Raw genomic sequence first — 15,153 nt, forward strand, 5'->3', positions numbered from 1 at the left:
TACTCACCAAGAAACAGAATCCTTACAAATCTGTCTGATCTTGGTAACATTATTTCTAGCATATACAATGCACATACATGTTTATGGTTTGTTAATCAGAATTTCAAAGTACAGATAAAAATAGGCTGTGAAATTGACTGCATGAAATTGACAGTAAAGGGTCAGAAAAAGCTTTACTCGTCTCCTTTGTGTTGCTGTCACGTGTACATCCATAGGCGGAAGTGACACTCGACATCTTGATGCGGAAGAGATTCCGAACAATTGAAGATTTCACCAAAATGATAACAAAACACTAACCAGAGCTAATAACGTCGTGTTGTAGCTATTGCACGTTGATCTATTGAGACTAGAGTAAAGTTTTATTTTGGCAATTGTACGTATCCAGCAACCATGGCTAATAACAATTTACAGGTGAGTGAGTGTCCAGCCAGGGACAACAACAAACGAAATTAGCCAGCTAGCTAGGCTTGTTAGCTAACACTGTATTCAAGTCTACTGTTGTTTCGGATGGCTTTAATCCTTAGATTTGTCTAGTAAATATGACTCTTGACGCAGGTGCGTGCGTGTGTGTGTGAGAACTGTTTCATTATTTACTAATTACATTTTGACATACCTTTTCTAAAATAAACTACACCAAATGACAATGATGATATCTGGCAGAACAAGATCAAGATGTCATGCTAATGCCCTTCCCTCTTTTGTTATGGCTCTTCTATAACATTGCCCATGCATTGTGTTACAGAAAGCCATAGATCTTGCAAGCAAGGCTGCAGAGGAGGACAAAGCTAAAAACTATGAGGAAGCTCTCCGGTTGTACCAGCATTCTATTCAGTACTTCCTTCATGTTGTGAAGTGTGAGTTGTCTTATATCTCAGTTCCACTTGCTGTTTACAAGTCTTAATTTGAGAAATACACTGCAAACACAGAACATCCACATACATTGTTATTCTATTCACTTTATTTTGGTAATATACACTCACATGCCAGTTTATTAGGTACACCCATCTAGTATTGGGTCGGACCCCCCTTTGCCTTCATAACATCCTGAATTCTTCGGGGAATTCTACAAGGTGTTGGAAACGTTCCACAAGAATGTTGATCCATGCTGACGCAACGGCATCATGCAGTTGCTGCAGATTGGACTTGCGTCACCATGGACCAACATCCCTGTGGAACATTTCCGACACCTTGTAGAATTACCTGAATAATTCAGGCTGTTCTGGAGGCAAAGGGGTGTCTGACTCGGTCTAGATGGGTACATTCATGCTGCGAACAGCCCATTCCATCTCATCTCAAAGATGCTCTATTGGGTTGAGGTCTGGGGACTGTGCAGGCCACTCAAGTAAACTGAACGTGATGTCATGTTCCAAGCAGTGTTTTTCCACTACTCAATTGTCGTGTTGGTGATCACGTGCCCACTGGATACGCTTCTTCTTGTTTTTAGCTGGTAGGAGTGGAACCCGCTGTGGTGGTCTGCTGCAATAGCCCATCCGTGACAAGGATTCGACGAGTTGTGCGTTCCGAGATGACATTCTGCACACCACTTTTGCACTGCGCTGTTATTTGTCTGTTTGTGGCCCTCCTGTTAGCTTGCACGATTCTTGCCATTCTCCTTCAACCTCTCTCATCAACAAGCTGTTTTAGCCCACAGGACTGCCACTGACTGGATGTTTTTTGTTTGTCGCACCATTCTTGGTTAACCCTAGGCACTGTCGTGCGTGAAAAGCCCAGCTAGGGCGGTCATTTCTGAAATGCTGGGTCCGGCGCGCCTAACACCGATGATGATACACCGATGAGCACCACACTCAAAGTTCCTTAGATCACTAGTTTTGCCCATTCTAACGTTCAATCAAACTAACTGAATGCATCAATGCGTGTCTGCCTGCTTTATATAGGAAGCCACAGCCACTTGAATCACTGTCTGTAGGAGCAAACCATTTTCGCGAATGGGGTGGTGAACCTAATAAACTGGCCGGTGAGTGTGTGTGTTCACCTTTGACCTTAAAGGTTGGAAGGAACTTGGAATGACCACAGGAGGACCTCTGGATAAACATAAATCATTTCTTAAAGAAACTGTTTAAAATGTTTTTTCACTTTCACATTGAATGCCTGAAGTTTGAGGTGACTTAGGGCATAATGTGATGTGACAGCCTGTGGTCCATTTCCTTTTCCTATAGATGAGGCCCAGGGAGACAAGGCCAAGCAAAGCATCAGGGCAAAGTGTGCAGAGTACCTGGACCGAGCAGAGAAGCTGAAGGAATACCTTAAGAAGAAGGAGAAGGCTCCTCCAGCCAAGCCTGTCAAAGAGTCTGGGTCTGATGACAAAGGGTGAATAGGGCTGTGGTGGTCATGAAATTATGTCAGCCGGTTATTGTCATGCAAAAGTATGCCGGTCTCACGGTAATTGGCCGTTAATTAACATAGGATTAGCATTTCCAAGCCTCCATGCATACAAGACACAGATGCGTGCTTTTGTAACATCTACTTTAAAAAAAAGTCTAAATCAACTTAAATCCATTATTTATTTTAGTCAGGTTTAAAGAAACAATATGATATGAAGTAAATGTATTTCAGAAGAACAGAATATGAGTTGGTCTACTGGCCTACAATGTAATCTTGTCTTTTTGATTTAGAATGGCACATTTTCAAATGGGCAGAAAAAGGGGAAAAAGACATGGCGAACATAGGCCGCGCGCTTTCGCAACGGTTCGTTTTGTAGGCTACTTTGGTTTTATAGTGGAGCATGTGCTTGATATGAGCAGCTGGGAAATAAGAGAACACTTATTTCACTCCACGCATCAACCCCTGTTTGAAGTATGTGGACACCTTGTCGAACATCTCATTCCAAAATCATGGGCATTAATTTGCTGCTATAACAGCCTCTACTCTTCTGGGAAGCCTTTCTACTAGATGTTGGAAAATTGCTGTGGGGACTTGCTTCCATTCAGCCATGAGCATTAGTGAGATCGGGCACTGATGTTGGGTGATTAGGCCTGGCGCGCAGTCGGCGTACCAATTCATCCCGAAGGTGTTCGATGTGGTTGAGGTCAGGGCTCTGTTCAGGCCAGTCAAGTTCTTCCACACCGATTTCGACAAACCATTTCTGTATGGACCTCGCTTTGTGCACGGGGGCATTGTCATGCTGAAACAGGAAAGGGCCTTCCCCAAACTGTTGCCACAAAGTTGGAAGCACAGAATCGTCTAGAATGTCATTGTATACTGTAGCATTAAGATTTCCCTCAACTGGAACTAAGGGAGCTAGCCCGAACCATGAAAAACAACCCCAGACCATTATTCCTCCTACACCAAACTTTAAAGTTGGCACTAAGTATTGGGGCAGGTAGTGTTCTCCTGGCGTCCGCCAAACCCAGATTAATCTGTCGGACTGCCAGATGGTGAAGCATGATTCATCACTCCAGAGAATGCGTTTCCACTGCTCCAGGGTCCAATGGCGGCGAGCTTTACACCACTCCAGCCGACGCTTGGCATTGTGTATGGTGGTCATAGGCTTGTGTGTGGCCATGGAAGCCCATTTAATGAAGCTCCTAACGAACAGTTATTGTGCTGACGTTTTATTTCCAGAGGCAGTTTGAATCTCGGTAGTGAGTGTTGCAACCGAGGACAGGCGATTTTTACGCGTTACGCCCTTCCTCACTCGGCGTTCCCATTGTATGAGCTTGTGTGGCCTACCACTTCGCGGCTGAGGCGTTGTTGCTCCTAGACGTTTCCACTTCACAATAACAGCACTTACAGTTGAGCGGGGCAGCTCTAGCAGGGCAGAAATTGACAAACTAGCTTGTTGGAAAGGTGGCATTCAATGACGGTGCCACGTTGAAAGTCACTGAGCTCTTCAGTAAGGCCATTCTACTGCCAATGTTTGTCTATGGAGATTGCATGGCTGTGTGCTTGATTTTATACACCTGTCAGCAACGGGTGTGGTCCAAATAGCCAAATACACTAATGTTGTATATACGGTGTAGTTAGCAAGTTGAGTACTACCAAAGCATGTCCAGAGTCATAAAAGGAGATTTACTGCCGTCATGACTCATGATTGCCAATGTGGCGGTAATATGGTCACCACAACAGCCCTAAGTGAGCATAATGAATCCTGAGATGTGTTATAATCCTCACCAATACTTCATTTGGTTCTGATTCTTTAGTCTTTTGGACTGTTTATATCATTTTTGTGTGGCCTCCTTATCAGTACAGTGAGGTCAAAACGACTTTGCTTTTTCTTTTGCAGGAATGAGAGTGATGAAGGTGAAGGTGACCCAGAGAAAAAGAAGTTCCAAAATCAGCTCTCGGGTGAGTTATAGCATCAGCTACTTCCCTTTTCAGCATTTTTTGTGGGGCTCATACAAAGCTTTGATGTAGCCTTTTGACACTGAATCTGCATTTGATTTGTATGAAAAAAAAGTTTATACGGCGTACTACATTTCACCCACTTCTATCTATCTACTATATGTCTTACAGGTGCCATCGTCATGGAAAAGCCAAACATCAAGTGGAGTGACGTAGCTGGGCTTGAGGGTGCAAAAGAGGCCCTTAAAGAAGCTGTCATCTTGCCCATCAAATTTCCTCACCTCTTCACAGGTATGGATTATGGAATTCAAGCAACACATAACATTCTAGATAATAACGCATGTATTGTGACTTGAAGCAATGCATCTGAAGAGTAAATAGTTTTAGTATTGGATAGTATTAACTATATAAGTCACAGGATAAGCCATGTAATTAAAGAATACATGAGTATGTTTGTCTTTGGTGTCCAGGAAAGCGGACTCCATGGAGAGGGATCTTGCTCTTTGGCCCTCCTGGTACAGGAAAGTCTTACCTGGCCAAGGCTGTGGCCACAGAAGCCAACAACTCCACCTTCTTCTCTATCTCCTCATCTGACCTGGTGTCAAAGTGGCTGGGGGAAAGTGAAAAGTGAGTGATGGGGCAAAGAGGATGGGCTATGCAATCAAATCAAAATAATATTTGAAGGATATTGCTCATACATACCCATCTTTATCCTCCTCTTCATTCTTCTCCCACACCATCCATTGGTCTCCTATTCACTTGCCGCCACTCTTTCTGTCATCAGGTTGGTGAAGAATCTGTTTTGCCTGGCCAGGGAGAACAAGCCCTCCATAATCTTCATCGATGAGATAGACTCTCTGTGTGGCTCCAGAAGTGAGAATGAGAGTGAAGCAGCCCGCCGCATCAAGACTGAGTTCCTGGTCCAGATGCAGGGTGAGAGTTTACGCAAAGCTTGGCCTCAGATCCTGTTTACCTCGTACCTTGACTATTGACACAACTGCTTCGTCCACTGTCGTTTAGCACTGAACCTTTTTGTTTGTAAGGTATCACCAAAACAACTAAACTACACATTTTTTGGCTTTCCATTTGACTGGACCAGCTGTCTATTTTAAAGCGTTTTCTCTCTCTTCTCCCAGGTGTTGGAAATGACAATGAGGGAGTCCTGGTTCTAGGAGCCACAAACATCCCCTGGACATTGGACTCCGCTATTAGGAGAAGGTCTGTGTATATTTATCTTTTGATGATCGCAAGTCCTTTATCTTATTGTAAAGATGTATTATTCCTTGGATTTTTTACCCATTGACTCTTATTAGACAGATTGTTAAAGATTAGTAATAAAGAATGAGATTCCCTCCTGTCCCTTGCTGCATCACCATATGTCATTCCCATATCAGATATCACAGCTGTCGTGTTTCTGTGCCTCAGGTTTGAGAAGCGGATCTACATCCCTCTGCCTGAGGAGCACGCCCGCTCCTTCATGTTCAAGCTACATCTAGGCTCCACCCCCAGTGAGCTCATTGAATCAGACTATGTGACCCTTGGTAAGAAGACAGAAGGCTACTCTGGAGCTGACATCAGCGTCATCGTGAGGGACGCCCTCATGCAGCCAGTCAGGAAAGTGCAGTCGGCCACTCACTTCAAACGGGTAAGTGACATTCAACAGAGGCGGGGCTCACCTAGGTGCAGCAAATCTTAATTGATTTCATTTTCATCATCTAATAGTTTTGAAGGAAGCATTGAGTCCTCTGAATGCTCTGTCAATGAAACGTCAGTAATCACAAATCCAGTTCCGTCCATGTCTTCTCCTGCATACACCCAGGTCCAAGGATCGTCATGGAACCATCCCAACCTCGTGGTAGACGACCTCCTGACCCCATGCTCACCAGGAGATCCAGACGCCATAGAGATGACCTGGATGGATGTTAATGGGGAGAAACTCATGGAGCCTGTTGTTTGCATGGTGAGAAGAACCCCAAAAACATATATTTTTTGAATATGAGGGAACAAGTATGTGATGCTAACTGATTGGACTGGGATGATACCTGTATCGAGATTCTCGTTAGTATCGTGGCAAGGAAACAAAACATGAAGCGGATGTAACTTTTTGGGGGGAAAACAGCCCTAATGTTGGGAACAAACATCATTATGTTGTCATCCAGAGTCACATTTTAGTTATTTTCCAAGCTATATCACACTATATTTTACATACAGCAGGTTTTTAAAATCCAAACAAAGATTGTTTGATCTGCTTCGCGTTTTCATTTTTGCAGAGGAAAAAATATTGAGATACTGGTATCGGCTCAGCCCTACTAATTGACCTTTGTGATGTGCTGTTTACAGGCTGATATGCTGAGGTCACTGCACAACACCAAGCCAACCGTGAACGAGCAGGACTTGGACAAACTCAAGAAGTTCACAGAGGACTTTGGTCAGGAAGGCTAACACTCAACCAGATAATGCAAACGCAACTTTCCTTTCTCTTGTCGTTTTCCTCCACTGGTTCTCAGGCCTGTTTTTACTACTCTACTTTCTCTCCAAGTTACAAAGGGGTTTCATGTATGTTGATTTGTTTGCTTATTCTGCTAATACATACCCATAGTACATTACTTTTTTCTTTTTTTTTACGAAGCCAGATAAAGTTGACTAATGTGTAAAATGTTGATGGTCTCAAAGAATATGGATTCAAGCAATGTATTTATAATTTATGCTTTAAAACACTAAAGTGTCTGTTTTGGCCTTGATGGCATCAAACTAACAATGCATGTCATGGTGCATTACATATAGCAACTCCTCCAAAAGGCCTTTACTCCTTGAAGTACATCTATGACTTGACAAGATAGATGAGGATTGCAGGTTTTGTTGTACTGTATGGTGTTAGGACCTAGTTAGTTTACTTAACTAGGACCTTAACTAGGACTAGAACCTAGTTAAACTTTAACTTTAACTAGGATCTAGTTAAGTTGTATTTATTTATTCATGTTGTATCCAAGAAGGGCTAAGTCTGTAACGTTCACTCTGTGTTGGTGGAGTAGCACTCATTGAAGCGGACCATATCATGATTAACTATCAGCAACTTTAATTTGATTTCAACTTCCTTTCATTGTCTTTTTTTGTACAATATTCATATTCTTTTGCTGTAGGCTGTTTTTGAAAGAAGGCATTAGTCTGAGTTCCTTGCTGTTCAACAGCAAGTAAAAGTACTTTGGGATGGGTGGGTGGGGCTATGTTATGAAATAAAACCCAATGATTGATCTGGAAGATTAATCAGTAATTGAGTGTGCAATAATGTTTGGTCATTTTTTTACCTGTACCCCTTCAATTGTACAAGTTGTGCCTTGAAAGAGAATCAATGTATATCCCCTCTCACCTACTACTAAAGCCAATGAAACTTCAGACACCCTATGAAAGAGACACATATTCAGACCGTTACTTACTTGGTTATGATTGTATACAGCTCTTTCTATAACCTCTGACTTAAAAACACAAAAAATGCTATAAATCTCAATGTACAGTAGTCATTCATTCTCATTTGAGCTGTTCACAAATATTGTCTTGTCACTGGGATGAGATTAGTGTAGAGTTGAACAATGCTGAGAAGGGAGGGGTGTCTTCATAAAAGAAGAATGGTCATTATGTTTTCTTTTGAAAATACTGTTAACATCTATGGTTGTGGGGTTTCCTAGAAATATGTATTCAGGTTTTTTTTCTGGGATGTTCCAGAGGTATCCAGTTGTGTTCTAATCTTGGCGTATATGTAAATAAAAATATTACTTATTGAAATGACTGGTTTGGTTTTACTTTACACATCTTTGGATGGATGTATATTTCAATATATATATACACTACCGTTCAAAAGTTTAGGGTTACTTTTAAATGTTCTTGTTTTTGAAAGAAAAGCAAAAAAAATTGTCCATTAAAATAACATCAAATTGATCAGAAATACAGTGTAGTCCATGGGGTGACTCACAATTGGCCTAGCGTCGTCCGGGTTAGGGGGGTTTGGCCGGTAGGGATATCCTTGTCTCACCGCGCACTAGCGACTCCTGTGGCGGGCCGGGCACAGTGCGCGCTGACTAGGTCGCTAGGTGTACGGTGTTTCCTCCGACTCATTGGTGCGGCTGGCTTCCGGGTTGGATGCGCGCTGTGTTAAGAAGCAGTGCGGCTTGGTTGGGTTGTGTTTCGGAGGACGCATGGCTCTCGACTTTGTCTCTCCCCAGCCCGTACGGGAGTTGTAGTGACAAGACAGTAACTACTAACAATTGGATACCACGAAATTGAGGATAAAAAATAATAATAATAGAAATACAGTGTAGACATTGTTAATGTTGTAAATGACTATTGTAGCTGGAAACAATAGCTGTACACATAGGTGTACAGAGGCCTATTATCAGCAACCAACCTGTGTTCCAATGGCACGTTGTGTTAGCTAATCCAAGTTTATCATTAGAAAATCCTTTTGACACTTGTCCTCTTGCTCAGTTGTGCACCGGGGCCTCCCACTCCTTTTTCTATTCTGGTTAGTTTTTAGCACAGCTGAAAACTGTTGTCTGATTAAAGAAGCAATAAAACTGGCCTTCTTTAGACTAGTTGAGTATCTGGAGCATCAGCATTTGTGGGTTCGATTACAGGCTCAAAATGGCCAGAAGCAAAGAACTTTCTTCTGAAACTCGTCAGTCTATTCATGTTCTGAGAAATTAAGGCTATTCCATGTGAGAAATTACAACGCTGTGTACTACTCCCTTCACAGAACAGCGCAAACTGGCTCTAACCAGAATAGAAAGAGGAGTGGGAGGCCCCGGTGCACAACTGAGCAAGAGGACAAGTACATTAGAGTGTCAAGTTTGAGAAACAGACGCCTCACAAGTCCTCAACTGGCAGCTTCATTAAATAGTACCCGCAAAACACCAGTCTCAACCTCAACAGTGAAGAGGCAACTCCGGGATGCTGGCCTTCTAATCACCAAAATGAAAGCTAGACAGTCAGAGAGCATCGAAAATGTCAAAATTATGGAAATTTTGATGGGAAGGAAACACATCACTTTTCAATGCATCCCTCCGGGACAAATTAATAACTGGCACTGTTATTAATTTGCTTTGGACTGTGTTAAGAGCATATCATGGTAAAAAGTGATATCTTTTTCAAACACCATGTGACATCAAGCGGCTCACCTTGAGCCAAGGTGAAACTCAGAAGTTGCTAGGATTCACAAATAGTTTCCAAAGTGAATTCATGTGGATTTAATAATTTAATAAGTAAATTGTTAAAATGTCATACAATCGCTAAAGAGCAATAAACACCTCATTAATTCTGCATAACAAAATGTTTTCCATTTGAAATGTAAGGTATAATGGTTTTGTGATTAGATGAAAGCAGTTTGCCCCATCAAGCTCTACTTCATTTGATATCAAATAAATATAATCTGTTATTAATTATTGTATACAACATTCATGTCAAAAAAGGAAACACAATCTAGTATTCCAAATGTCTATACAAGGTGGTGTAACGGAGTTAAATAAGACTTTGAAATTGAATATAAAAGGTGAAAAACCAGTCGCTGATGTGTTCAGCAACAAATGAGGCCAATCAAATATTAACTAATTAACGTATCCAGTTAACCAAAGAGCACATAATGTAATGAGTCAATAAATATCCATAAATATCAGTAACATGAAAAATAGACACATATTTAAAAATGATTTTAGTAGTGGCGTAAAGTCAAAACAATTGAAATGTCAAGGAGTATCATTCAGTTCTCTGTTGTAGCAGCTTCTAAATGTAAGATTAGCCTGATGTTTGTGCATACTCTAGTTTACACATGCATCTCCTCCTCACCTCTCACATGAGGTGAGATAAAACAAAAGACATGGTTCAACAGCTGACAATGAAGTAATAGGAAAACCAAGCAATAATGACTGTAGTAAAAAAAACGAATCCTAGATTCACTTCCAAAAATATCCAATATCCTTCCATGTTCAAGGAATGACAATAACCAAATAACAACAAATGAAGGCAAGTAAAAACTAGTGAAAACCCTCAAAAGGACATTGGATTTAAGACAGATGTGTAAAGTGAAGAATCAGGATTTTACAAGCTCAGGCATGTTCCAATAAAAAAAAACTCTAGTCCCACTCTTAATGACCACTCTACTATATGAGGCATCAGTTAGAAGACTTTACATTTGCTAGACCTGAAAAAGATAAAATAAGTTTAAATATATCAAAACCTTTTCTTCAGATGTGCATTAGAATATCACATATTTTGTGTTTCTTCAAACAAAAAAAGGCAAGTTGCAAAATAGCTACTGTGCCTAATAGAAAGCGCTACAACGTTAATATACATCAAAAGCTTTGGTAAGGACACAAAAGGAGTAATCTACTGGCACATCACAATCAAGCCTCATAGGTGAACAAAGCCCAACCATCACATACATTTAACTCCTCCATCTCTGTCACATGGCTACAGAAATGCAGCTGCAGTGCTGCCAAAATGTGGGAATGTTGCGTGTCAGTTAGGGATAGGTATCGTTGTAAGCTGTTCCAATGAAGACACTAGAAGACAAAGAGAGACCCAATAGCCAATCCAGTCGCAGCTCCAGCAAGCATGCTGAGAGCCACGTCTCCTCCATCATCACGTTGACGCTCGTGAACAATAACCTGGTCCATTCCTTGGGGATCCCTCATAGGATATGCTCCTACAAACCGTGGTGGGAAATATGAACTGCGGTTAGAATGGTGAAAACTTCTATATTGCTAAAATAGTAATTGAAAGATTACATCCATTAAAAGAAGGAAGAAACATTTAAATCAATGTAATTATCAATGTAACCTTGCAGACTTAAAAGTGGGCATTCACCCAGTGCATACCTTGGTACTGATAGGGGTATGCAACCGCATAAGGCTGCCCATCAGCTGAATAAATTATCTGTGTGCCATGGAAAGGAGGAGCTGGGGCATAGCCTCCATAAGTGTCCGGGACATAAACCTATTGGAAAGGCAGAAATGACCTGTCACTATGGGAGAGTACCACCACCACCACCACCACCGTAACTAGAAAGCATGTATCCTAAAGCACAATATATAACAAACACCATGTTATATAGATGTATTATAAACTAAGGATTTACAATGGTTTCACTAAATCAAGGTAAGTACACTGAAAAAAAAAAAACGCAACATGTAAAGTGTTTGTCCTGTTTCATGAGCAGAACTAAAAAAGAACCCAGAAATTTTCAAAATGCACAAAATTATTATTTTGCTCAAATTGAGCAGAAATGTGTTTACATCCCCGTTAGTGAGCATTTCTCCTTTGCCAAGATAATCCATCCACCTGACAGGTGTAGCATAATAAGAAGCTGATTAAACAGCATGCTCATTACACAGGTGCACCTTGTGCTGGGGACAAAAGGCCACTCTAAAATGTGCAGTTGTGTCACAACACAATGCAACAGATGTCTGAAGTTGAGGGAGCATGCAATTGGCATGCTGACTGCAAGAATGTCCACCAGAGCATTTAATGTAAATTTTTCTAGCATAAGACGCCTCTGTAGTTTTAGAGAATTTGTCAATACGTCCAACTGCCTACAACCACAGACCATGTGTAACCACGCAACCCGAGGACCTCCACATCCGGCTTCTTCACCTGCGGGATTGTCTGAGACCAACCACTCAGATAGCTTGATGAAACTGTGGGTTTGCACAACCGAAGAATTCCTGCACAAACTATCAGAAACAGTCTCGGGACAGCTCATCTGCATGATCGTCGTCATCACCAGGGTCTTGGCCTGACTGCAGTTTGGCGTCGTAACCGAGTTCAGTGGGAAAATGCTCACCGTCAATGGCCACTGGCACGCTGGAGAAGTGCGCTCTTCATGGATTTACCCTGGTTTCAACTGTACCGGGCAGATGGCATACAGCATCTATGGCGTCATGTGGGCGAGCGGTTTGCTGATGTGAACAGAGCCCCATGGTGGCGGTGGGGTTATGGTATGAGCAGGCATAAGCTACGGATAAACAACACAATTTAATTTTATCGATGGCAATTTCAATGCACAGAGCTACCGTGAAGAGATCCTGAGGCCCATTGTCGTACCTTTCATCTGCCGTCATCACCTCATGTTTCAGCATAATGCATGGCCCCATGTCGCAAGGATCTGTATACAATTCCTGGAAGCTGAAAATGCCCTAGTTCTTCCATGGTCTATATACATTCACCAGACATGTCATCCATTGAGCATGTTTAGGATGCTCTGGATCGACATGTACGACGGCGTGTTGCAGTTCCCGCCAATATCCAGGAACGTTGCAGTCATTAAGAGAAGTAGGACAACATTCCACAGGCCAATCAACAGCCTGATCAACTTTATGCTAAGGAGATGTGTCATGCTGAATGAGGCAAATGGTGATGACACGAGATACTGACTGGTTTTCTGATCCACACCCCTACCTTTTTAAAGGTATCTGTGACCAACAGATGCATATCTGTGTTCCCAGTCATGTGAAATCCATAGATTAGGGCCTAATGAATGTATTTCAATTGACTGATTTCCTTATATGAACTGTAATTCAGTAAAATCTTTGAAATTGTTGCATGTTGCGTTTATATTTTTGTTCAGTGTAAATGTCAAGACAGAATTCCAAGTGAAATAGCATAAGACACTGTGCAACACTGACTGCTCAAAGTATATTCACAAATGTAAAGGATAAGCAGCAGGCTCACATGTACTTACCGGAGGTGGAGGACCATATTCCGAATACGGAGGAGAGGCAGAAGCAACAATCTTCTGCGCAAAGTCAATCTGAGGATGAGCGACCACCTAAAATATAGATCATCTCTATGGAATGTTTTGAATGTAAATAAAATAGTATACTAATCTAACACTGTCAATAAGAAGACTAGGATATGAAGGCTTGGGGTCTTGGCAGACCAGTAGAAACTCACAGAGCTGATTCTGGCATCCTGGAAAGTCATGGTCCATGCACTGAAACAACAATGGGAAAACAAGAATTGACATGACTTATCAGCAGGCTATCCAATATAGACACAACTAACCACAGTAATATTGATTACAATGGGAGAGCTGTCTTACAAAGCATCATCGGCACTGTCTCCACAAATGCTGATGACCCGTCCGTCTCTGCAGACTATCTGGAGCAGGGCATTTTGACTCCTGCCCTCTGGTGGGTTCAGATCTATTGACAATGAAAATGTGGATGGAACAGGTGATTGATGGGTTGGTGCAGATAAACTATCCTAGGTCTAGTTGAGAGGATAGGATAGAAAAGTATAACAGATGTAGTCAAGTACCTTGACATGCAGTTGCACTGCGAATGTTAATGCAGTCCACTCTCATGTGGATCCCATCCTCCATATCTCGCCGGTGCTGGTCATCAAAGAATACCAGCCACCCATCAGACCACAGGTCAAACCAGTTTCTCTTCCACCGCCGCAGAATAGTGCCTGCATCAATTGTATTAAAATATTGTAGCACTTAGTGCAAACACAAGCCCCAAAGTCAAAGAGCAATGAGGTCATCGTGATATGGAAAAACTCCATGAGGAAATGCAGTGAAGTGTCATGAAGAAACATTCAACTATAGAAATCCAACTTATTCTTGACCACACCTAGTACCTGTTACATTGGTAGTTGGAAACATGACAAGCATGATGCATGACTAACAGGTTTGTGACATTTGTGTGCTGTACAGCTCCACTTACTCTGCCGATGAAGGAAGCCACTTTTCACAATCGACATCCTTAGGTCACTCTGAAAATAGAATACATAGAAACATTTGGAAACAAAAAATGCTTACTGCATATAGCGAAATCCATTTAGCTAAATGTACCTTCCTAAACCATCACTGATCCCAATCTAGTTAGCTACTGTAGCTGATTTAATCAATAAATTGACTGGTCCTTAATTAGAATGATGGGAATTGTAGTTTATATCAGTTCTATATCTACGATTACAAACTGGGTGGTTCTAGCCTTGAATACTGATTGGCTGACAGCCGTGGTATATCAGACGTATACCACAGGCATGACAAAACATGTATTTGTACTGCTCTAATTATGTTGGTAACCAGTTTATAATAGCAATAAGGCACCTCGGGGGTTTGTGGTATATGGCCAATATACCACGGCTAAGAGCTGTTCTTATGCACGACGCAACGCGGAGTATATACCACATCCCCTTGTGCCTTATTGCTTAATCACAACACGCACTGCCTACACCAGAGAGGAAGTTTACTATATTTATCTACACTCATTGTTTACAGTGCCGGGTATGCTAACTAGCTAAGTTAGTACTGTCTGTAACGTTACCTAGCTAGCGGACCTATTTACGTTGGCATTTGGCCCTTTGGTAAAACTATAACGTTACTTTGAAGTTTGTGCTGACAATATTTCTGGAGATTATAATATGACTAACGTTACACATTCCATACCTGTATCTAAAATACTAATTGTGGAACGCTGTTTTCAAAGCCCTGAGACGACAAACGTTAGCTAACTGCCTTGTTTTGAATGGCATAATCAATATCATTCTTCTTCTTCTGTGGTTTTTATATGGCGGTTGCATAGTCAATACATTGACCGGTCCTTAATTAGAATGATGGGAATTGTAGTTTTAAAAAGCGTGGCTTCCTTGCGTGGCAGTGTAAGAAGATGGAACGAGATGGATTTTGGCCGACATTGTGCAAATGTTCTCATCGATTAAATATTTGATTTCATTACAGTTTTCTGTTCCCAAAACTAAAATATGTTATGAGCAGAGTGGACTAAGGTTTGTAGACTATACCAGTTCGCGAAAGTAAAAAAATATTGTGTTGTGTAGAATGAGCGCAAGGGCGAATTG

General features: G+C 41.6%; 2 protein-coding genes across 3 annotated transcripts; one reads left to right on the forward strand and one right to left on the reverse strand.

Annotated features, from left to right (window-relative positions):
* Positions 1 to 227: 227 nt before the first annotated feature.
* Positions 228 to 8,076, forward strand: LOC120054835 (vacuolar protein sorting-associated protein 4B-like). Its single transcript, XM_039002492.1, has 11 exons — positions 228 to 411; positions 743 to 854; positions 2,178 to 2,328; positions 4,244 to 4,305; positions 4,474 to 4,593; positions 4,773 to 4,929; positions 5,087 to 5,235; positions 5,439 to 5,520; positions 5,728 to 5,947; positions 6,122 to 6,262; positions 6,643 to 8,076. The coding sequence occupies exons 1-11, from the start codon at positions 391 to 393 to the stop codon at positions 6,742 to 6,744; spliced, it is 1,317 nt and encodes a 438-aa protein (XP_038858420.1). The 5' UTR covers positions 228 to 390; the 3' UTR covers positions 6,745 to 8,076.
* Positions 8,077 to 9,524: 1,448 nt separating this feature from the next.
* Positions 9,525 to 14,949, reverse strand: LOC120054837 (pleckstrin homology domain-containing family B member 2-like). Of its 2 annotated transcripts, none has more exons than XM_039002495.1 (8): positions 14,744 to 14,949; positions 14,016 to 14,064; positions 13,606 to 13,758; positions 13,388 to 13,490; positions 13,240 to 13,279; positions 13,028 to 13,096; positions 11,166 to 11,283; positions 9,525 to 10,993 (listed from the first exon to the last, which is right to left on the reverse strand). In XM_039002495.1, exons 2-8 carry the CDS (start codon positions 14,050 to 14,052, stop codon positions 10,851 to 10,853), a joined length of 663 nt encoding a protein of 220 aa, XP_038858423.1. In that variant the 5' UTR covers positions 14,053 to 14,064; positions 14,744 to 14,949; the 3' UTR covers positions 9,525 to 10,850. The 2 variants fall into 2 exon arrangements, with proteins under 2 accessions (XP_038858423.1, XP_038858422.1); XM_039002494.1 differs by having other exon boundaries at positions 13,028 to 13,114; positions 14,744 to 14,944.
* Positions 14,950 to 15,153: the final 204 nt, after the last annotated feature.

Source organism: Salvelinus namaycush, chromosome 10, assembly GCF_016432855.1.
Source record: "Salvelinus namaycush isolate Seneca chromosome 10, SaNama_1.0, whole genome shotgun sequence".
NCBI lineage: Eukaryota > Metazoa > Chordata > Actinopteri > Salmoniformes > Salmonidae > Salvelinus > Salvelinus namaycush.